Raw genomic sequence first — 24,580 nt, 5'->3', positions numbered from 1 at the left:
ATAGTGGGAAGACATACAGATGCAAAAATAAGACTTACATCTTTCTTTTCTCTGTGCCCAAAATGTCTTCAACTGATTTTAATGCTATTTTTTGCAGCAACACTAGTATCGACATATTTAATATTAATAGTATTTAACACTTGCATTAAAAAGTATAAAAATTTTAAAAATATATGAAAGTTTAAAATTAAAGTCAAATGTAAAAAATAATGTCATCTGCTATCATTAAAATTTTGGTAATATTAAACAAAGGCCCTTTGTAGCTAAAGCCATTTCCTAACTGGCTAGCTGAATGGTTTTATTTTTGTTGTAGTAATATGCTAGTTCAGAGTTACATGCTGTCCACATCTCACTGAGAAGATAACAAAAAAGAATTCTGAGCTTACTATGTTAACTCCTTCAGCATGGACATGAAGGGCCCTCTCTCCTGAATTCTACCTGTTTTTTTCAGAGTTGAAAAAACCCACAAGAATAAAAAGAACTCAAACCAATTTATTGGTTTTAAGTCAGAAATCAAGAAAATCCAAGAGCATGGTAAAAGGTAGAATATAGATGCATTCCATTAACCCAAACCATGGCTTTGAGAAGTTGCAATCATAGTTAATGAGAAGACACAAGAAGAATTTTCGAAGTTGCTCCTGTACCATTGTCAGGAGCCTAGATAAGAAAGAACTGGACTCATTCATCTGCCAGCATATATGTCACCCCACAACCATTTCTCAAACTTCATGGAAATATTTGCATAATTAGAATGCAAAACTAATTCTTAGTGAGGATCAAACAGTCAAAGGGTACCCTCTTTTAACCTTCTTTGTCAAAGTAGCTTTGCAGTTTTCTGAGCCATTGACAATTTAGAGGGGGAAGATCATGAATACTTACATGTCAATCATCTAACAGTAAAAACACAAAGCAGGAGCAGGTGGTACTTCTTGCATATCACAGTGGATGACCACCTTCCACAGCATCCTTCTGAGACAAACGTAGTACATAGTTGTGCTTCTCAAGACAGAGCATTTTGAGTGGTTTGCGAAACAGGCACAAGCAAGAAATATGCATTTGTATTAATAAATATGAAACAAAATATACAGTATATCTTTACTGAATGGGGATATGATTCAACAGAACACTAACTTAGAGTAAAACCTTGGAGTCCTGGTGGACAGTGAAAATGTACGTGTCTTCTCAGCATACTACCATTGGCAAAAGACTAATGTGACCTGTATGTATTTCAAGAAAGGGCTGCCACAGAGCTGTAGAAAAGTTATATTGTTTTTCTTACTGAAACACTTCCTACAGTTCTTTTACAATTTAATACCCATACTGATGCATTCATAATGATCAAACAAACCACCCTGCAATCAAATCTGCCAGAGACCACAATCTACATATTCAAATAGCAGATAAAATCCTAATGTTACAGATCAAAACAAACATCAGTTTAGACAAATACCTCTCTAACAGTACCAGACATAGACATTTGGAAAAGAGGGTATGAGGACAAAGGAAATTTGTGATCTTTCTCTCTAAACTCTCCTGTCCCAAAACCATATTTATTTCAGGGACTTTTCAGGACCTCATGTTGACTCTCTCTATGCATTTAACAATCATCCGTGCATTTCTCTTTCATGAAAGTGCCCAAAGCCCTGCAGAACAGTGGCAACAAACTAGCAATCAAAGACAATAATAACATCTAAAAGCTGGAAATGGAAACCCAACATATTTAGGGTGTGGATTTTGCTGTCAGGAAAACTAACAATTCCAATGATGTAATGAGGGTTGTGGGCCACTAATAAATCTTACATCAATTTGACTAATACGTGCAAAAATTTGCTCTTGCTCAAAGGGCTGTTTAGGCAACCAATTCACCATGTACTGTTGCAGATATCAGAAAAAAAAATCAATACACGTTCCAGCCAACAACCTTCTAATTCATTAATTTTACAGATGTGAGATACCTTGCTACTATTCTTCTATAGAAATTTAAAACACTCTGTCTTCAGTGGCATAAATTATTGCATCCCAAAGAGCAGGAAAGGATGTTTTTATTTATATCATATTGTGGCTTACCATATTATTATAACCTCAGTAGTCTCCATGTGAGCTAAAGACATACTGACTTGGTTGTCATCACTCTAATTCTACAACTTCCACATGGTATTTAGCTACTGCTACAGTTTGTAAAGATGCCTTTCAGGAATCAAACATTTCGGGAAGAGTTTGGCGAGGTTTTTCCCAGGCTTGCTGTTCATTGTTTAAGTCATTGCAACAGGAAAAAATAATATATATTGGCTGTTTCTACTGCAATTTTACCTTATCATACCATAACCCAGAAGCTTCTGACATGTCTCATTCAGACCCTTTTTCCTCAGGGAAAATAAAGGCACAAATAACCCAATAGCAACAAATATTGTATGTGCCATTCAATAACTTAAAGCTTATCTGAGTACATGTTTATCCAGACATATATTGATATCTAGTACAGATTCAGAGAGTATACCAGAAGTACATATTAATGATGTACCTTTTCCACATCTTGCATCTCTGAAGAGTCATTTTAACCTTTTATAGAATAAAGAATGGTAAAATGGGACAACACAAGGTAAAAATATGTTACAAAACCTTCCTAGCACTGTGAACTAAAAATCAATGCTGGGATACTTCCTAGTGACTTTTGTTTCTTTCTCTCTTTTCTTTTAAATACTGCCATTAAAAAGAAGAATTACAAAGGAAGATGCCCCCCATGGCTTTCTGTCAGATACTATCTTATTTGTAAATACTTTTTGTGGTTTAATTACTCCCTTTGTTGTTATTTTCCCCCTTAGTTAAAGAACAAGTCTCCAAATTGTTCTGTGATCTTTGTATCTATGCAGATGAGGTTTGGAAATTAAAGAAACTTGCATCAGCTACATAATTAAGTGCATAAAGAGGTCTGCCACACTTTCTTGGATTTTCAGGTTTTGGGGTTTTTTTATTATTAACAAACACATATAATATGAAACATTTGGGGGGAGGGGGGAGTTAGGGTTTAAAGAAATATTTTCTGCAAAAGCCCTACCAACATCAAATTGTGTAAGCAAGTAATAAATTGCTGCTTTAGTAGGAAAGCTTTCAACATTTCAGCCCCACTGCTCTTGTCCATTTGGTATTACACCTTCAGCCCTTCCATCTACTCTAATGAAATATACAGCTATCTTGTGGCTGGTTTTGTACAAGCATCCTTGGAGCGTGCTGTACAAAACTGAGGTTATAAGCAAGAGGGTTGAAAAAGGAATATATCAGACTGTACATCTGGGACTGGAAATGTCAGATTGCCTGTTCCTAACTGTCATGAAACCTTTCAGTCCCCATAGAGGTTTTTAGGAGGGTTTGAATGCAGAGTTGCTATGGCAGAGTCCAACCAGAGGGCCAGGGACAGAGGGGAGGGAGGTTGAGAATAAAATTCAACATGAGGGGAAGATGCAGGCTCTGTTGTAGTGGACATGAAGGGGTTGAAAGTATAGAAATTAACATAGAAATTGCCAATTTAATTAACTGAAAACCAGGTTTCAGTAATTTCACTGTTCACAGAACAAAGTATTTAATAAAGAAATTAGTATTCAGCAACTGAATGGTTTTATAATGGTGGGTTGAGGAGAAATGTACAGAAGTGAATTTTACTTAAAAAAACTGTATTTTGCTAATGGAAATCTAGCTTTAGCCTTATTGGCAGCATTGACATTTGCAGTCACATTTATTAAGGAAACCATGTCCTCATGCAGAAACTGCAGGCAACTGCTGCCCAGCTTTAACCCCAGTAGTCAGTACTGTAGGTATTTTGTTAAAATTAAAGTCTTGGAAGCAGAAACAAGGAATTAATCTGAAAAGTTCTGAAAAAACTGCAGAACTGGTTGTGATCCTGATGCACTCCAGCAGAACATATTGAAGTTGTGGGTGTTCCGGAGAAGAAAGAACTTCCTTGTACAGTCCCCAAGTCTCCAGCCTTCGCCTTGAAAAGCAGAACCCGTGTGTCTGGCAGAGAGGAAGAAAAGGAAAAGGAGGTGGCGCCTGTGATCAAAGCTAACCCTATGCCACATTACGGAGTGCCCTTCAAACCCAAAATGCCAGAGCAGAGGCACGTGGAAGTTTGCCCCTTCTCTTTTGATGCCCGGGACAAAGAGCGGCAAATACAAAAAGAGAAGAAAATAGAAGAATTTCAGAAGGAAGAGGTGCCGAAGTTCAAAGCGCAACCTCTGCCTTACTTTGACCAAGTTAAACTGCCAGAAAAAAAAGGTCAAAGCCCCAACCCAGCCTGAACCATTCCATCTGCAGGTGGATGAACGGGGAGCTGCCAAGCTCAAGAGCTGGAAACACCAGCTCGAAGAAGACTTGAAAAAGCAGAAAGAGGCAGCATGTTTTAAAGCTCGTCCCAACACAGTGGTGTACCAGGAGCCTTTCGTGCCCAAAAAGGAACACAAACTACTATCAGAGAGCCTTTCTGGTTCTGTAGTTCCTGAAAGCTTTGAGCTGGCAACGGAAAGAAGAGCAAAAGAACGGCAAGAATTTGAAAAGCGATTGGCAGACGCAGAAGCTGTAAGGGAGAGGTATCAGGAGCAGATCAGGCAGGAAGAAGAGGAGCGTGAAAAGGAAGAAGTTGCTAAGCTAAGGCAAGAAATGGTTCACAAGGCAAACCCAATACGCAAATACCGCAGCGTAGAAGTGAAGCCCAGTGATCAGTTACTGACTTTGCCAAAGTCTCCCAACTTCTCAGATAGATTCCAGTGCTGATGAGCACCCACATGATATTAGGAGGGAGATCCCATCCCTCTCTACTCCCTTGATAGGAGAGAGGGAACAGTTGTTTTCCTGTGACTCTGCCTGAACTCCTACCCTTGGTTCCTTTGTACTGAATAGTTTAACTCCACTTGAGCCCACGGCATCCCACCTAACTAAATAAAGTTTCCTAATATGATCGCTGTCTCTGGCTAGTGGGCTGAGGCCCTTTCCTGCAGAAGAGTTTTTGGTAAACGCTGACTGTACAGATGTGTGCATCTGGCAGAGCTGCCTTGTCTTTGTACACTAAGTGTTGTTTTCAAGTGTCTGGTTTTTAGCCTTTTAATCTGTATTAAGCTTGAAGTTACTTTGCAAAACCCTGCTGTTTCAGGGAGGTGTGAGAGGCACCACACAAAGAAGTGGAAGGAAGAGAAGAAACAGAAGAGGAAAACCAACACTCTCACTATTGCCCTCCTTTCCCCAAGACAGAGGAAGGGCATCCAGAGGGTTGCCCTTACAGCTTGCTTGGATGAGATAAGCACAGCCCCAATGAGTAATTTGGTGCAGAGCACTCCCTTTTGTCACTGCTCAAAAGGGTCATTAATCTCAGGAGTTTTGACTTTCTGATTTACTAGCAGATAATCTAATTTATAGAGTGGACACTATTCTTTAGCAAGCTTGCTATACTGTGTTAACAATCCAGTTCCTGGCCCTTCACAAAAAGAAAGCACTTGTTTAATTTGATTATTTTTTTCCCTTAAAGATGTATACATGTATTTGTGTTGCACATATGTATAGGTTTTTCATCATAGCATCTAATTAACAAAAATCGATAATCTCTACTGAAAACAGACGTCATTTTTATAAATACTGGAGAATCTCTGTCTTCTGGTGTGCGACATTTTAAGTGAGCAGCAGTTTGGATCTGAAAGCACCCGGCAGGATTTGTGCTGCATTAAGTATGAAAAATAAACCAAAAGAAGCAGTTCCATTTTCAATGTTGTCTGCAAACAGCGCCCTGCTAAATTGCATGGAAATGGGCAGAAGGTTTGATATGCAATACTAAGAGAAAAATTCCCTCCAAAAATTAGAGATGGCAGGCAGCAAAATCTCTCCTTATTTTCTTCTCTTAAAAACAATATATTGTCCTTGCTTTCCCTCTCCCCTCAAAAAATACCCTTTCTTTTTTCCTTTCCTGACACCCTTTAATTAATGTTCTTTTTGAGGTGACACTGCACACTATGTTTGTGTGGCTGAGTGGATGCCCACCCCTGCTGAGGGATGAGGCACCCTGTGGAGCACCAACAAAAAGCCCCAGTGCCCGGCTGGGCTCCTATGAATAGCTCACCCTTTCTTTATTAAGATAAGAGATGTGTGAGCACCTGTGTGTGCTGGTTTAGGAGAGGGAGGAGATATGCAAATACAGATAGATGCAAATACAGTCTATTTACAGGAAAATTCAGAATGTTATAGATGTTGCTTAGCCCCAAATGGGTCATTATCCTTGTCTGAAAGCTGGCATGCAAAGGCTATCAATGTTTCTCAACCAAGGCCGCCACCACAGCAAAACAAAATGAACAGAAAATGCCAAAGAGGTGTGGGACCTGCTGCCCAGGACCTTGCCTGCCCTTAGGGCTGGTCTGGCATCCACCACTGGCTGTGGGAAAGCAGTAACCTCAGAGGCAATGGACCAATAGTGTGTGGCTGTGTAGCCAGGGCTACGCAGAAAGAGTCTAAGTTTCAAAAAGTAAATTTCTGCAGTAAAAGGTTAAAATCCAAAAGGCTGAGGAATACAAATGTGTTGCTGATGTCAACGGAGACTTGGTCAACAGCTAAGTCACCTACACAAATTTATATGGATTGGTACTTAAAGCTAACACCATATTAGGTTTCAGACAGCAGTCCCAGCAGTAATTTTCTCCTGACACTGCATCTGATATGTTAACATGACAGACCATTCAAACAATGCTTTCTTCTCAACTTTCTTTCAGCTTAATTCTCATCATACCTGTAGAGTCAAGAGGGTGCATGTCACCGAGACAGAGGTAAAACACAACTAATGCTGCTTGATGTGCAAGGAGACACTTGTTTACCTGGAGCACTATGGTGCAGAGTCTTCAAGAATTCTAATACATATGAATAAAATAATTAAGTAATCTATATTTTAACTGTGCAAGCCTGTCAGTTGTAGCAGTATTATCTTGAAAGTAAACAGAAAAAAATTATCTGAACCAGCACTGCTGTAGTCAGTCAAATTACACTGAAAACAAATTCCTGAGGATATATGATACGGAGCAGACCCCAAGTTCTTAGCTTTGCAAGAAATTTTAGGAACTCTGATCTAAATCTTTTGACCAGTTTCAAATGGAAGAAACAGAGCTTTGCTCTGTGTTAACTCTGATGCCCATGTGCTGGAAGAGATGCATGATATGGGTTGTGTACACTGAATTATACACCCTGTATTTCCATTATACAACCACCCTGTATTTTACCTTGGTGTGTATTCACCCTGTGACATCCTGTGGGTAGCTGTTAAAGTTCTGAAACCTTGGTTTAAGATCATTGTACCTCAATAACTACTGAACCAAATGTGAAGGAATCTGAATGATTTTCCATTCTTAACCAGAACTCTTCACGCCTTTTTCAGTAAAGCCACACATGCAGAAAGCAGAAGCTGCAGTGGATTATTTCAGGATGCAGTGTGGCAACTGAAGGGCTGACCTGTGGTAAAGACCCTGGTCTGAGGGTCAGGGTGCAGAAATCCAACTCCCAATTGTGTCATACCTTGCAAGAGATATTTGAGACACATTAGCTAAAACTAGTACCATTAAAAATTCCAGAGGCTTTAAAGTTGGGGCTTGCCCCCAGAATCAGTGCTGGCTGTCAGCCAGGCCACCTATGCAGCACCAGACATTGGGGAGGGCATCTCCTGAGCAATGTGGGTGCTGACCACATGCAGAGCAGGAGACAGAGGGCTCAGGCACGAGCCACCCATGCCACATGCCCCCATACCAGCAGCTCTTGGGCACCCTGCTGAAGAGCGAGCACCACTGCCACCCCACACACTCCACAGCACCTGCACTCCACACACCCCACAGAACCCGTACTCCTGTTATCAAATTAATAAACCTGATCCAACAGTGCCAGTGCTCTCCATTTGGCACCTGTACCACGAGAATAGAGTGTCTAGAGGCGTGAAATGAGAGATTCCTCCTCCGTGGGAAGAAGATCAAAGCCATATCTGACGCCTCCTTGCAGCTTGCCTGAGAATGAAGCTCCTCTGCCAGTTCCCTTGATGCCAGTGGGAAAGACACAAAATTTGACTTTGTAAACCAAACTAATTTGACTTTTTAAACCCTGGTCCAAGTCCCTGGGCACCACCTCGGGCTGGGGAGTCCCAGAGGCTAGACCTGGCATCCACAGGACTTTGTGAGCCTCGGGCTGCAGCCACTGAACAAATACAGACAGAGCTTGGAACACAGGGACCAAGCCCCAGGCTCCCCTTACCCCCTCCCAACACACAGCCAAGAGCCTTACCAGGATGCAGAGTCTGGCTCCCTCTTGTGCTCTCTCCTTTTAACAAATTAATTTAGGAAATATGACACAGTGGAATATTTTTACCATGTTGTTTAAAAGCACCTCTAACCTAAGCCTGGGCCCCTCATGCACGCTGCTGTGAATTTGAAGCCATTCAGGTAAGGAATTCAGCTTCTCACTCATTTGGGCAAGCACCCATTTGGACCAAAAAAAAAAAAAAAAAAAAAGAAGTGGAATGGATTGGTTTTCACATTTCTAATCTTTTTGCAAAAGACTTTCTATTACTGACAAGCTGCAGCTTGTGACCTGTCAGCCTGGGGTGCATTTGCACAGCCCAATAGGAACCACTTCTCTGCAGAGATCCCTGCTTCAGCTCTCTGGCAGCATATAAATTAGGAATTTCCAAGGGAAGAAGCTGAAACGGTAAGACATGACATTTCTAGTGTTTTACAGAAGGTGTCATTGTTGTGCTGTTCCATTTGACAAATTTGTTTCCAGTGTTCAGCATGCTGCAAGTCACTTCAGAAAATTAATCTTCTCTCATTCTCATTCAGCTACAGTCTATCCCATACTAAGCTCAAGGTTAAATATTTCCTGTCACAGAATTTAACTATACATATACATAAATATCACAGGCGACTTCTCCACTCCATTTCCCTGTAAAAGATTAATCCTCTTGTGTGTGTGTAATCTCACAGAATCTAACCTTAAGTTTCTGGCAATAAAAGTAAATCTCTGTTTTAACAAAGTACCAATAAAAAGCATGTTGGAAAGAGTGTGACACTCATTATAGAACGTTATCTGCACTCTTTTGCCATGTACAGCATATATGTGCTTTGATCACAACACAGGTGCTTGACATACAGAGACTCTCGGGAACAAACGTGGTCCTGGGAACATGTTTAGCAGCCAGTAGGAACCTGCTGGTTACCCCTATTCAGAGACATCAGAGTGGTTATCACAAATACCCCAAAAATGATGCCTCTCTGAAGAATACCTTACATCTTACTCACAGAATTAGAGCAGGGAAAATCATTAATGTATAAAAATAAAGATAGCCTAAAATAGCTTCTGCTGTGATTGCCCAGGATGCCAAATACCCACATCTTACTGTGATGTTGCACACTTCTAGTTTAACCATCACAACCCACAGACACCTCTGCCACTAGTGTTGCTGTAGTTGTATCTGATATGATGCCTTTGTTCCAGTACTTTTGCTTCAAACGATTATGATGATGCCACTTCCCCAAATCAAATTCTTCCATAGACAGCCACCTCACAAACAAATGTTTTTTTGACTCTCCATGTGCTTTGAGCAAAGCAAATGTGGAGCCAGGCCATAGAAGAGGAGCAGAATGAGGTGAGGACTAATTTTACCGGAGAGAATGGGCCGTTCAAGACCCAGCTACCGCATGAAGAAATAGAAAATGCTGATCCAGTTCCCTGCCAGAACTAAGATTTCTCTTCCCTTGTTTGCAGCTAGATTAAGGAAATAGTAAATACTGATCCAGGTGGTTTTCAAATACAGGATTTACCTGAGATCTCCCATGGACTGGGCATAAGTGCCTATAACTTTTGACAGCATAACTATAATATTGTATCGCGCTCTCCCATCTGAGAGAGGTTGAACATATACATTTTTGGAACTGCTCTTGCCAAGGTAAGAGCAGCTAAAATGCACTGCCAGCTCCCAGTCAAAGGGAACTTCAGTGTAGATGGTCCTCTCTCAAGCAAGGGAGCCCCTAAATGGCATTGAGAGACTCCTCTTCCACTCACCAACACTGAGCTGAGATGGGATTTTTCTTACCTTTCTATTTCTTTTTGTACAAAAAAAACCCCAAAAACTGAAATGATCACTACACAAATTTCAGTTCACATTATTTGAACTTACTTCAATATTACGTATTTGAACTCAAGACAGAAAATTTGATATGATTCCTTCCCAACTTGCTCCAGCTAGAACCATCACTTTGATTAAAAGCCAAGCCAATATGTCTTTCTCAAAAAGTACACTTGTATCAGTTTGTGCAATAGCAGCTCTGCCTCGGGTTTGTGCCTATATGGTATATTGAAGTTGTTTTGCCTGGTCAAACAACATTTAGGACCACTGTAGCTCCTTTCTTCCTAGAGCACTTTGCTTACACTCCTTAAGAGAGCTTCAGAAAAGATGCTGTAAGGTAGTCCATTAGTCTTTACATTGCAAAATATCCAGAGTAGAAATAGGACTGATATTCTATTTCTGTTCCCCTAACTGCTCTTTTCTCCATACAGTGGCTGAAGACATAAAAAGCAAGGAGGAAGAAAGCAAAAATTACTCCCTCTCCCACCTCCAATTAAATATAGAAAATGATACTTCTGCTTTCCTGGCAGCAGTCAGTTAGGAACGGGGTAGCAGGAACAATAGGATATCAGTGTCATTTACAGAACTCCCAAATGGTCAGTCTCCTGCCTGAGACACTGAAAGACAATTCATCATCTTTGCAGGGTGTACAAAAAGTCAAGTGTGCCCACAAGTTGATTCCTTTGACCAGCAAAATTTCCACTGGGCAAGAACTGACATGCATCATGCAAGATTTAGCTTCCTGCTGGCTGCAGAGCACCACAGGGATGAGGAGCAGTGCTGCAGCCTCCTGTTTTACCTCCCCTCATCTCTCCCAGCTGCCTGTTGAGTTCTCTCACAGACTTAATTATATCTGAGCCTTTCATGACTCTTCCAGATTTGGTAAAAAAATTCTCAAGTATGTGGAAACCTAATAAAATTTAAGAAAGGGCAAAAAAATTGGACATTTTTCTTTAGAAACTAGGTTAAAACAACTTCTTTTCCCTCAACTGTATCACTAGCGAGTTCTTGCTCCCACAGGTACTGCCCATGACTCCAGAAGTGACTGCTGCCATAAAGGAGAAAAAAGCTCAAAAGAAAAATTCATCAATCAACCGACAGTGCAACCCTGTGCACAAGACAGGACATAATTTTCTAGGTCAAGTTACCTGTTTTTCAGCCATAGTATGCGCTTGTTGGAATTCAATCTGAGATTCTGCAAACTAGGAATAAAAAAGTAGCCCTCTTCTTTCAGTGAAGTGATTCACTGAAAAACTAAACCAAACAAACCACATGCTGGTAAAGCCCAAACCATTAAGAGCTGGTTGGTATCTTGGCAGAATAAGAGACCCAGTGAATAAACCACTGTCATTGGCAAGCCATTGAGGAAGATGAAAACAGTCAGGCTGGAGATGTGCCTACCTGTAGCAAGTGAGGAGGCCCCACAGAGGAAACAGCCCCCAGAAAGAGGGGGATGTGTCTGCTGAAGCAGGTTGCTCCAAGGGGCCTGAGAAAGGTGCTGCACCTTTCTCCAGCTTCCAAAATGCCCCCTCCATGATTGCAGTTGCAGATTGTGGCATCTATCTCCATGCATGTCATCTTCCCTATGCATAAAGCCACTTCAGAGTATGCTTATCCAGCAGCCATCAGCCAGCATGGGGAATGGGGGGGGAAGCAGATAAGTGGGAGCTGTAGAAAGTTCAGCAGCTGGGACGGACACTCTGCTTAAGAAGGGGAAGATTTTCTAAGTCACACTAATTTCCTCAAAAGAAAGTATGAAAAGCCTTAAAGTCCACAGAATAAACAGCTTGTGTAAGCAACCCCTCAGCTGCTCTGGCAATCAGAAAATTGGGCAGTTCTCTGGAGACAGAGAGACCATGTGCAGCCATCCAGGAGGAGTCTGTGCCCTGCCACAGTTCAGCTCCCAGTTGTCTCTATCAGCCTCTTGCCTCTTCTGTTTTCATTGGCTATTGTTCAGCATATAACTGGTTTAGTGAGCAAGAGAAGTGCTAAGAGATGGCTGAAGATCAATCTTCATGGTGTCCTAGCACTGTGTGACCTTGGCCAACTCTCTCTGCATCTCTCTGAAGTTTCATCACCTGTGAAACGGCAACTGCTCTCTGCCTCCTGGTGCCCTTAATTGGTGAGCATCTTCTATTTGCCTTCAAAGCCCTCTGAGTGACACTAAATGAATAAGTTCTGTTGACATTTCTTTTAGCTGCTGTTCAGGAGCACTTTTATTCCCCAGTCCAGGAAAGAGCAAGTGTCAGCAGTCCCTGTTATGACCCCAGACTGTCACTGTGACCATAGATGCAATATCACAGTGACTAGTCTCTGGGGAAACCCACAATGAGCTCCACTCATTAAGCCCAGTGGTAGGGTAAAGCACAATTTCCAAGTTGTGTGTGCATCTGAAATAGGAGGTTTATTATGTAGAGGAGGCTTGCCTTGGATATGACCATTTCCCAGGTGCATGATTCAGCTTGATGCACAGGCTCAGGAGCAGCTGCATCAACACAGTGGTGGGAATGACTGACTGGGGCTCTCCCTAGTCCCAGCTCACAGCTGAAGTCAGCTCTTCACGAAGGCATTTCCTAAAGCACTTCCATATTAGATGTTTGGAGGCTTTTGCTGAGTGGGCAACATTTATCAAACGCTACAGCTTAAACAAGTATTTTACTCTTTTGGATACTTCTTCACAACTATATGATACGTATGTGGTTAATTCACAGTCCTCCTATTTGCCAGGTCACAACAAAATCTGATTAATCTTGACTCTCTCCATAGGCCCTACAGCCTGCAGCTGTCCCTGACCAACACCAGACATGTTCAGCCTTTCTGAATTTTGCTCACTTTAGCAGTCATTGGCTTATCAACCAGCAACTTATAACACAAATTACTCCAAAATGCCTCCCTGTCTTATCTATTCCTATTCCACAGCTTCCCTGTGACATCACGTGGCAGCTGCAGCTGGCTGGCCACAGCTGTGCTCATGGGGGTACCACTGACGTGGAGAACACAGCCACACACTATCACCAGACTGCCAGGAGCACTTGCACAACAGCACCTTCCAGAGAAAATCTACTCCTTGGGCTCACAAAACTGGTCCTTTGGTTAAACAGGGAATTCAGCCTCATGCCATTAAACCAGCAGGCAGGGGATTTGCTTGCTTTTGACAAACACACCCAGACAGCTCTGCAGCATGTTTGGAGAAGCTGCCCCGGACCAAATGCTCACACTGCAGCCAACAGCTTTGGATGAGACGCTGACTCCAGGGGCTACCGACAGACGAGAAGGCAGCAGTCTTTATTCCTATTAGCATCTATCCTAAGTGAATGTGCACTCTCATCATAAAGCCTGAAAGTTAAATCCATGGGGAAACATGCACAGAAGAGCTGAACAGATAATCCCATCAGTCCACTTAAATGGGCATCTGAGTCAACAAATCTAATAAACTGGGGTCAGTGGACCAGGCAGATGATAGAGGAGCCTCACCGCTGCATTACATCCTGCAGTCCCTTGAGGTCACACTGGCAGTTTTGATGCAATAAACTGGCTCTCCAGACACAGGATTTCACCACTAGATGTCAATGGTATCTGAGCTTTTGAAAGGGAAATACTGCTAAAAGCAGGTTAGCTGCTGGAAAAGTTTGTTCTAGCTGACACCATTTTTTGCTGCAACCAACCACAGTCAACCAAGCCCTTTTCTTGGACAGGATGGTGATGTGGTCTTTGCAGAGATGCCCCCAATAAAAACTCTGCCTGCCTTGTAGTAACACATGGCTCCAGCAGTTTTTTGTCTGTTTATTTCTGGGAAATGATACCTACTTTCACCATGTTAGTATCTCTCAGTGTCCTCTGAAAACCTTAACATTTAGCCTAAATCTTTCCTCATTTGCACTTTTATAAAGCCAGACCAAGTTCCCTAGAGTCACTCAAATTGCTTTGAGAAATAACTCAAGTTAGCAAAATGCACAGAATTAAATTTGATTGACTAAACTACATTATAGTCTTCAGCAGAAACTCTTATTTAAAAGTAAAGTGAATTACCTCACTTAATATCAAGTAACCTCATCAAATAAGCAGTAAATTAGGGTCTAAATGAATTTCAGACACGTGTGAGTTTTCAGATTTGCATGTTATTTTCCCTTAACAGTCCTCCCCTGTTCTACCTCTGCTATGTTGGACTTGTTCAATTCATTTACCATCCTGTCTTATACCTCTCTTCTAGTTTCTACTATTACATCATCACCTATTTGGCCTTAGAAAGTGGCCTCCAACCAACAATGTGCCCTGAATCTGGAGCATGTAGCTATAGCCTTGAGCCAAGGTCAGTGCTGGCAACTAGTGTCAGCCACAACAGTTTTCATCCTTGTAAGTATGATAGGGCAGCCAACACCCAGCAGCTCTGCTGGTCTCTGATGCTGCACCATAACCAGGGGATTGGCCTTGTATGAAGCCCAGCTTTAGTAGCACTTCACAGTTATTTGCGGCTTTAAAGTGTTTCAGTTTGGACCGAGAGACTATATTCTGTTTTATAGTGTAGCCAGAGACTCAGCCTGGCAACAGATGTTTGAGCATCCAGAGTTTTAAAAAACCAATGGAAATCAACCAAAGTTCAACTTGATTTCACACAGCCTTTCTAACTGAAAGGGAGAGACACCCTTAACACAGCAGCTGGCCTTGTTTTCATGAAAGTTTTTCCAAGCTGCTTGACATAATTTGAAGACTTCAAACTTTTGAGGGCTTTACGGCTGAAGGATTGTCACATGGAGCTGCTGAGCCAACTTTCTCAGCAGACACTTGGTCGTACCAGAGTTGCTCCCATTGACAGGCACATTTGGCTGGGGGCAAGCCCACGCAGGAATCAAGTCCACATGACCTCAGTAGCAGCTTCACTGTTTGTGAAGCAACAAAGCCTTTGCCTAGTGTTACGGAGAGCTCTCACAAACATTTGTCAGAACCCTCTATAACTTACCAAGGAAGTGCTTGATCTGAGGCTTGATCCTCACCATCCTTTGTCATTTCTAGGTCTGAATCATCTCTGTTTACATTTGCTAGTAAATTCCCTCCAGCAAAGCACAGCTCTTCGCTTTCAAGCCATCTGTCACAGCTGGCTGTGCCTTTCCCAAGGGACACTTCACCACTTAGGTTAAATGGACAAGCACTGCCAGTGCTGTTTTTCACTGCTAAGTAACACTCTCATCTAAACCATTTCCCTGCAGAGGCAGCTCCACGATTAGCTCAGACAATGGCAAGATTTTTCCTTTCCTTTATTTTTCTTTATAACCTTACCTGGAGCACTAACAGTTGTTCTGAAACAGCTCTTCCTACGCTGCAGGCAGGAAAGGACTTGCATTGGTATCAGCAACAGCAGGAGAACAAAACAAAAAGCTGCAAGTTTAAGAAGCCCTGGCAACTTTCTGCAAGCCAATCTCTTTGAAAGATCAAGCAATCTATAACCTATGTCTATTGCACAAACCATCACTTAAGACCCATCTAATCAAGGCAGGCTGTCCTTCAGTGTGGTTTAGCTCACCTGATTCTGCTTAAAGACATCTTCGTGTCTTGCTTGTATACTTCTCCAAATTATGCTACTGAATCACATTTTCAGGTAAAAAGGATAAGTTCAGGTTTCCAATCAAATTTTATACTAAACTATGTTGATCCCCTATTTCTCAGCACCTCCAGGACTGCTCTGACTTCTTACCACAGAGATGAGAGCTGAAACCTTACGAATAGGAACTAGAGGCACTAGGATTGTAAAGAGCACTAAAGGCAGTCCACAAAGACCTCTTGTTAGGAAACGACACTCCAAGTCCTACTTACAAGCCAACCCTGCACTACCCACCTCTCCCTGCAATGTAACGAAGGAGCCAAATATCCAGGTGCCATCAATCAGACCCATGCAGACAACACAAAAGAAGAGCTTCCCTCTCACCTGCTGCATTTGGGTGACCCCCTGAATGACTCTTCTCTTTCCTAACCCCAAAAGGAGGTTTTCCCTGGGTTTTAACTGCCTGGTTTCCCTAGGATTGTTGTGTTTTTCTAAATGGGGAAGATTGACTCTACCCTGAGGATTTTCCCTGGGGATATCAGACCTGAAAAAAGTCATCAGCACCCTTCAGAGTAAAGGAAGTTTTCCAAGGCTTTCAAGATCATGCCCCTTTCTCTCCCTGGCATAGGAAAGGGATGGAGAAAAACACGTTGAAGATCCAAAGATCTTCTTCCAGACAAGAGGGAATGCAGAACACTTCTCTCCTTGCTTCAACAGTTGTTCACTTGGCCCACCATTACAGGCCTCCTCAGTTCTCTGGACTTTATTAATTATCCTGCTTGATTCTTTTAACTCTGATACAACTACAAGCATTTCACAGTATTATTGTAGCCATGCATGGAGGGTGCCATCACACAAGTCTCCAGTGTGAAATGGTGAACATTGTAGCTGTGGAGCCAGAGGAAGACTTACCTTTTTTTGGGTTTTGTTATGTGTGCAACTCAGCTGCCACACCCATGGCAAAAGACAGCAGGACTCAGGGGCATATGCTCTGGGTGGCATGAAAGTCTGTTGGTGTGTTTTTCCAGTTGAATGCTTCCTCCTACTGAGAAGAGGAAGTAACTTTTACATAGTGTAGACCAGTTGTCCCCATGCTGGTCAGTCCTGCTCTGCACAGAGGGCAGTGCTGGCCCCAAAGCAAACTGCTCCCACCTGCTGTCTATCACAGTCATACAGCTCCTAAAGGAATGACTCAGCACAAGCCTCTCCGAATACTTCAGTTAAAATTCAGAGACCACTGAGCAGACTAAATGGCAGCCCTTTGCCAATCAAGATCTTTTTGGTGGACAGGGATAGAGGAACCCTTGTTTGAATAGTTTAGCAAGATGGTCTGAAGGGACAACATCTGCAGTGTAGCAGCCTCATCTTGTGGTTCTTCTAGCACAGCTGGAGCTGTAAGGCAGCTATCCTCAGCTCTACACTCTCCCATTTGCAAATCATCTTAAAGATACCATCACTCTAGCTTCTTATGAAAATCTCCCAGCAAGGCTGATGGATGGAAGGAGAGCCCTTTGGTGCAAAGTTAGTTGCTTGCATGTAGCCACATGTGGCAATAGGTTAAGGAGATTCTCCTCTGATCTTCTGGGCTACATTGTGGAGAGCAATGATATCCAAAAAAGGGCAGTGATAAACAGCTGGGACTGTAAATTCTTCAGCTTGTGCAACTGGATCTAGAAAAGGATGTCTGTCTGTAATGTTTCTTTAAACATCATTGCAGAGAAGTGTCAACAATTTAGGCTTGTTTTAAATAATAATATTAAAATTCACCCTATCTGTATATTAACACTGGCACTTTGTAGGTCAGGCTTAAGACTCCTTAAGGTGCAGGCACTCAGAGGATTAAGTACTGCCAATTTGTAAAGCACTTTCAACAGACATCACGCTAGTAAGTACCAGGTGTTATTTCTGTTTGAAATAGCCAGGTTTGGCTTACTGGTTCCCAGGGTTTGCAAGTGGAAAGGATGGAAGGACAGGGCAAGCCTCAGCTGTGTTACAGTGCACTTGTAGCTCATCTTGAGCTTTGCATTCCCTGCTGCAGACGAGCCCAGAGGAAGGAGAGGAAACAGCACCGTCAGGGATGACTGATGACAGGGAAAGCATTTGCTGTCCTCAGTGAGAGGATCAAGTGCCAATAAGCAGCCTCCAGAGGATATGAAGATAGATTTACTCCTCCCCTCCCCCACAGGGACTTCTCATGGCAGCTCGAGGCCCCTCTTTGACTGCACTGTGATGACAGGGCACAGCTGAGACCCCATTAACATCATTCCTGCTTTGAAACATTGGTACCAGCAAATCTGACTGACCAGAGATATACGAGCAGCTCTGAATGGGGTCAGGCTCCTGAGCCTCTATGTGAGTCTGCATCCACCTCAAAAAAAGCAGTGAGGGTTTGTGGAACTGAATGACTGGAAGTAAAATATTCCATATAGGAACAATAAGTATGTGTGGTAGGCATGAAGGCACAGAGCCCAGACTTCATTAAGGTAGTTTTTATATTTTGAAAAGCAATATTAAAAAACACTGGAAAATGCAAGATAAACATAACAGTTGCTTCTACAAGTTTTAACCTTGTATTGCTTGGCCATTTTGACATATAAATTATTGCTTACTAGCTCTCATAAATACACGACACAATAATATGTACAGGCAAACAAGCATGAAATATGCAAAGGAAAACATTGGCAACATTGATTCTGGTAAATAAGATTATTTCATACATACCAGGTCTCATAATGGTGGATAACTACTAGCTGTAGTCCCTGAGAAGTCAGGTAAATACCTTGATTTGGGGGCTTCTATTTTATTACTTTTAATGCAAGCTGACACCATTATGGCACTCAGAGAGAACAGGCAGGTGTTCTTACCTCAGCTCATTGACTTCATCCCAGTGTTTAACAGTGTATAAGATGACAATAAATAGGCTATGCAAATAAATATTACTCTGCTAAAATGTTTAGTATTTACATCTTTCTTTTTTTTGCCACTGTTATGCAAATGAAATTTATTACTATCCAAGATGGTGCTGGAATCAACAAGCTGTGTCATAGAAACATCTAAATTTGTTGCAACAAAATCCCACATCAAAGAGGTATAAAGTGACATAGCTCCTTCCTTTGTTATGTATAACTGATCCTCCTAGCTACTATAAAAAAATTGCAGAGTATTTAAGCCTAGGTGTGACTGTGATAAACCGAATTTACAAGATTTATTAGATTTTATCCTATGTAACCTAATTGCATTATTGAAGGATGTAAAAAAAAAAAAAAATCACAATATCACCAGTGCTGGACCCTGGCAGAGGCTCTATAGTATTATCCTTCCCTTTCACAGGGTTTACTTGTAGTTCTTCTCCCAACCACCTCACCTTCAAACTGCTTGCCAGTCTGCAGCAAAGCTCTGCAATACTTCACCTGTTGAATGAAGTCTCTGAAGGGCCTTTTTTTAAATTAGACATTAGCTACAGGTTAAGGCTATTTGCCTTTCTTTTATGGTAACAGTTAAAAGGTCCATATTTTCAATGTGAAATTGATGCAGACGTTGGACCCTGCGACCAGAAATTTATATCCAAGTTATACAGGCTACTATAAAAACTAGTTTTTAAAGTTATAAACAGTAGTCTAATTAGCTAATTAGTAGTCTAACATAGATAACAAGGTTAATTCTGGTTATATGCCTTCAAACCGATTTTATGCCAGCTGCAAGGGGTAGACAACAGCTGATTTAGCGTGAAATCACAGTGGTGCAGATAGCCAACACCTCAGCTGGCTTGAAGCCTACTGGTACAAGTTAACCCATCCCTTTACTTCATTTTGAATTGGCAGAGTGAGGAGCCTTCAAGGTCACTCTAGCAGGCTTTCAAATCAAAGCCGCAGCACAGAGTCATTGTTATTCCCCCCCCCCTTTTGTTTCCTTGTCTTTTATTCTTCTCTGGCATCGCTGTTGCTTCATCAGCAGTAACTACCCAAAACTATCACAGAGCCAAATGTAGTGAACTGAGAAACAGCGTCACTTTCTCACACTGAATACCTTCTAATCCTCCCTCTCCCACAGATTTCAAGAGAACAATTTGTGGACCAAAGAGTTACACCATAGGAGCGGAAGCATGGTCTACATACAAGGCTCCTAAAAATAATGCCACAGTAAAAAAACAATTCACAAGGGGGAGCTCAAAACCCAGGAAACCACCCAGGTAATGCAGTTAGGGTGGGAATTCTGAGTGTTGTAGCCAGAGGAAGAACTGCAATAACACAAGCAACAAATTGCATCTGGTTTTTGTTCTTACATTGCAAAAAGGTGCCCACCACAGCTAGTATCTTCATCTGAACAGTTTTGGTCTGTTTGCACTAAAGAGTTATTTACAATATGTGCAGTCACATCTACAGAAGAACATAGGAAATTTTTACTCCATGGCCAGCAAGAGTTTATTTTTTTTTCTTTTTACTGGGTAAAAAGAAGACTTTTTTTCTAAAAAAAAAAAATCATATAGTATTTGATAATAATAACAAAGTACAAGCAAATACATTTCTGAAACATCTGTTTCCTTTACAATAGATCTATACAATATTTCACAGATGGGAAAACTGAATGCATTCTACAGATTCCCCCACGGACTACTTGTTAAAGCTGCTTTTTTTAAATCCCTTTAAACCAGAGATAACACAATGATGAAGAGCATGCTACTTCAGTATTCCCATATTTTAGTAAATGAGCATTTTCTTGGAAGTCTTCCTCATGTGGAAAACATACAATAGAGATGGGCAAGCGATGCTATGTATCCTCCCTGCTGTGCAAAAGGACTGTTGCCATGAGTCAGTGTACAAACACGTGCCAGACCGTGCAGCACTCTGCACATTGCCTGCAGCATTCACTGGGTTATTTCAGGGCAACTTCTTAGCACTGAAAACCAGAGCTATGGTTATGATGGTGCTTGAGATGTAGGTCAACTGTAGACAAGACTTTAGAAATGCTGCCTCAGTACATGCCCAGATGTAGTACTTGTAGCTACATGAGAACTGGCTAGGAGAAGGGTATGAGAGGGACAAAAGCAGTAAAGGGACCCTGATGCTGAGAGCTCGGTGCGTATGCAGGCAATTACAGTGGTACCCTGTAAGGTGCACCTTTCTGTTCTTTAAAAATTAGAAGCATGTGCAAGTTAGGTAAAGTTTTACCTGCTGAAATGGTATTTCCTGGAGATGAGTTAGGAATATAGGTGGATCTAGGCATTGCCTCTGAATAGACATCAAAGAGGCTGTAATCCAAGCAGAAAACAAAGCTTCTGCTATAATAATTTATAACGTGTTAACTGCAGGACCCAGTGCTAAATGTGAGATAACTGAAAAGGAAGAAAATAACATGTTTTCAGTATACAAACAACTGTGTCCATGAATTGCAATGAAAGTGGATTGGCTCTTACAGTGTGGATGAACAGGTTCTTAAAGGGTCCATAACAGCATGGACTGTTTACTGCTGATCTCCACAACACGACATACACTTGAGTTTCATCTGGTTGTGCTGCCTTGTTATATTCCCATCCTTGGTTGTTTGCACTTATCTCAAATATGATGCTCCAGTGGACTCAGAGGAACTGCAGAGATTGCACATTATTTTTGGCAACAATACTTTGGCAGCCTTGAATTAGTGAGGTACATATGTGGTGAACTGGGAATCAATCCCCTTGCGGCATGTTGCTTGCTGAAATGTTTTGCTGCTGTGACATGATGATTCCTTTCATTCTAATACTGGCAGAATCTGCATTGAAAGCTACACAGGACCAAACAATATTTTCACAGAAACCAAGCTCCTGAGTTCAAAGGACGCTGCTCCGCTCCCTCGCATCCCAGTGACCAGTGGGAATGGCACCAAGCTTGCCCTGAAACTCTGTGAGCAGCTCCTTTGCTGGCTCTTGCCTGATTTTCCTGCGCATGTTGTGTGAGCTACTGATAAAACTCAGTAAACTGTTCTTATATAGGGAAGCAACATGCTTGGCATAAACATTCACTTAATTCAAAGTGCTGCAGTTACAAGGTTATAGGAAGCTGTGTATGCTCACACTCGTGGCTCTATCCTGTGAGAAAGCTCAAACAGAGCTTGCTGGTTGTCGATGACATGCAGGTGATGGACATATGGCTTCAGCTCATGATGCTCTTTCGAAGGAACTTCATTGCCTGCAAGACAGGAGAAAGAGGATGGATCAGAAAGCTGTGCCTTGCCTGCTTCTCTGTCCTGTGTTGCAAAGTCACTGGTGTGCCATGTGTCAGGTGCTAGACAGTCACAAGAAAGACAGACAGTAATCTTATGCAAAACCTTATGCATTGCACTTTAACAGTAATGCTGTTTAAGTGCAATACATAAGGTAACAGCTTGATAGAGAAAAGAGAAGAAATACATACACAGTGCTGAGCAGCCAGCATGCACAAAGGAGGGACAAGTGGACAGCAAGAAGCTGACTCTTCCCAAGAGGAAGACTTACTCCTGCTGGTAGTACAGGCAGTCCAATTCTCTGTTAAGGGTTTCCTTTGTGCTGCTCTTGCAGCACAACGGGGCCTTAAGCATGGGTGGGCATGCTTACAGGGCCTTAAGCATGGGTGGGCATGCATGGGACTCTAACTTTTAAAAAATCTTAACACAAGTTCAGAAGACAGCAGGCCCTGGATGAGTGTCTTCAGAGCCGGTGAAAGGTGACAGCACAGCAGATGGATACGAAAGCTCTTCAAAGCTGCTCTGACAGGCTCTCACGTTTTGATCTGTTATGCTTTTGATTTCTGATCTAGTAACAGAGGCAAGAGTCATGCTGTCATTTCATGGGAGTTAACACAGCAAGAGGAATTAGCTGTGTAACAGACAAACTGAAGGGTGGCTTCAATGGCAGATGTTCTCTGTTACAAGCTTTATGCCCATCATGGGCTTGTGGGAACTCGTTGTCTGGGAAATGCTCCACCATGGCTGGTACTAGCAGAAGTGGAAAAGGAAAAACTAAGCCCATGGCCACAAGATCCATCAAGACAGGCAGAGAAAGCAACACTGATGACTGCTGACAAATGAGCAAAGGTGGAAAGCTCGCTTCTAGTCCATGTCCTCAAGGAATTTTTAATATTACCATAAATGGACAAAGAAAACTCCTCAAAATTCCCTGAACCAATTAGCTTAACTCACACACTTCCTCCTTCTCCTTTGTTTTATTATCACCCTTTTCTCCACGCTCTCCAGCTATACGAGGTTTCCAGGAATCAACCATCCCTTGTTTCTGAAGATCACTGCACGATGCTGTGTGGGTAACATGGGATGTGAATGCGGCCAGTTCTGCATGTGGCTGCTAACAGAGTTCCTGGGCAACTATTTTAAAGAGCTATTTTGGAGCAGCCATCTAACTTGAGCAATGTCAGAGAGAACAGGACAATGTGATAAATCTGTGTCAGAATACAGAAATGACCTTTTTGTTCTGAGGGAACAGGATCTCAGCAGCTGTGCTGAACATACTGAAAAACATTTGTATTTCTCATTAACACCTCAAATGACAAAAGCTTGAATTACGTTATTTTCTAGGGCTGTTTTTTCTCACTTTGGAAATGCTATTATTTGTTTTCAGCATTTAGGACATAAACATGTTATTTCCATTAAAAAGGCATTTCAGTCTTACTTGGAACCTAACCAGTTTCTCATCCAGAAACACTTTGGCCTGCAAGCTTAATACACATGATACAGTTCATAAACAATAATAATATTCCTTGCTTAGTTTTGTTTGAATTCTTTCCTACAGTGAGATGCCTGCTGCTCTTAAGCCAATCTGGGAATTGATGCAGTAGAAAGACTCACATTTCTGAGAGCAAAATAAGCCCACTAGAAAAGGAAACTGTCCATAAAGTCTCAATAAATATTCAGTGAATTCATTTCATGCCTAAATGAATTTAAGAAAAAAAAGTGCCTACAGGGATGTCTGTATAAGCTGCTTTTTAAATGCCAGCTTCACAATAAATCAAGTCTGTAGCAAAATAAAATAACAATCACATACTTCAAACTACCAAATTATATGGTAAATCTCAGGTATTAACCTTGGATTTCTGTTGCAAGACTTAGAAAACCACTTGGAAAAAGAAAAGCCAAAAATGTGATGAAAGATGTGCAGAGAAGGTGCAAAAAAACCCTCACACCATTAGAAGGAACCAGTGCTACATTTTATAATGCCAAATAAGAGATATTTTAACTTACAGGCATGGTTTGGATTAACCAATATTTCCTTCATTATTGGAAAAAAAAATAAAAGGCTCAAGGCACATCTTGCTCCTTCTCTCCTTCTCTTATACATATATCTCAAAATAATACAGGAACCATAATTCTCAAAGGTACCTGTATTTATACAGAAAATGATTATTATTCTTTTTGCTGGAGTCCATACTGACAGCTGTTGAAAATTCAGCTGGAAAAAAAAATGATTCAGACTCTGTTTTCCCCAAGGCTGCAGCACAGTTCTGAACTTGTCTTTGAAAAAGAGGTTTTAGTGGCCTCAGTAAATGACATGTTTACTAGGTTTGGCTTAAAAACTAACCACTTCCTAAGGTAGTGTTGCTTTTGTCCCCTTCCTGTATTTAACCTCTCTGCAGAGAATAAGAAACTCTGAGAAGGAGAAAACGAGGTTTCTCCTCTGTGAGCAGTGGAACAAAGCAAGCTGGGTTCTTCTGACTTGGTCCCTTAGGGTTGGATTCTCTGGAGGCTAACAAGGCAGAAACAAAACAAAACAAAACAAACAAACAAAGCAAACAAAAAGAAGTTTTCTATGCAGCTGAGGCACTCACAACTGTTCCCATCAGCATAGATCCTCCAGTGTCTAAAGCAGACAGATTTTTATTTGCAGCTTCCCCTAGCACAGGTACTAACACAACACCTCCCATTTCTTCCTACTCCACTTTTGTGAAACCCACAGA

The 24,580-nt window shown here is 41.7% G+C and overlaps 2 protein-coding genes across 2 annotated transcripts in view; one reads left to right on the top strand and one right to left on the bottom strand.

The window, feature by feature from the left end:
* LOC135409124 (targeting protein for Xklp2-A-like) overlaps positions 1-4,948 on the top strand; it is a 38,798-nt gene extending 33,850 nt beyond the window's left edge. The window contains 2 exon segments of the mRNA XM_064644286.1: positions 3,913-4,262; positions 4,264-4,948. Coding sequence (XP_064500356.1) covers positions 3,913-4,262; positions 4,264-4,764 — 851 coding nt within the window. The 3' untranslated portion in view covers positions 4,765-4,948.
* Positions 4,949-18,136: 13,188 nt separating this feature from the next.
* Positions 18,137-24,580, bottom strand: part of RAPGEF5 (Rap guanine nucleotide exchange factor 5) — a 160,428-nt gene continuing 153,984 nt past the window's right edge. Inside the window, exon 26 of the mRNA XM_064675282.1 lies at positions 18,137-21,826. Within this exon, the coding sequence (XP_064531352.1) occupies positions 21,708-21,826 (119 nt within the window). The 3' untranslated portion in view covers positions 18,137-21,707. The remainder of the gene's footprint in view (positions 21,827-24,580) is intronic.

Source organism: Pseudopipra pipra, chromosome 1, assembly GCF_036250125.1.
Source record: "Pseudopipra pipra isolate bDixPip1 chromosome 1, bDixPip1.hap1, whole genome shotgun sequence".
Classification (NCBI taxonomy): Eukaryota; Metazoa; Chordata; class Aves; order Passeriformes; family Pipridae; genus Pseudopipra; species Pseudopipra pipra.
Note: the sequence above shows the minus strand (reverse complement) of the source record. Positions and strands in the feature narration are given on the sequence as shown.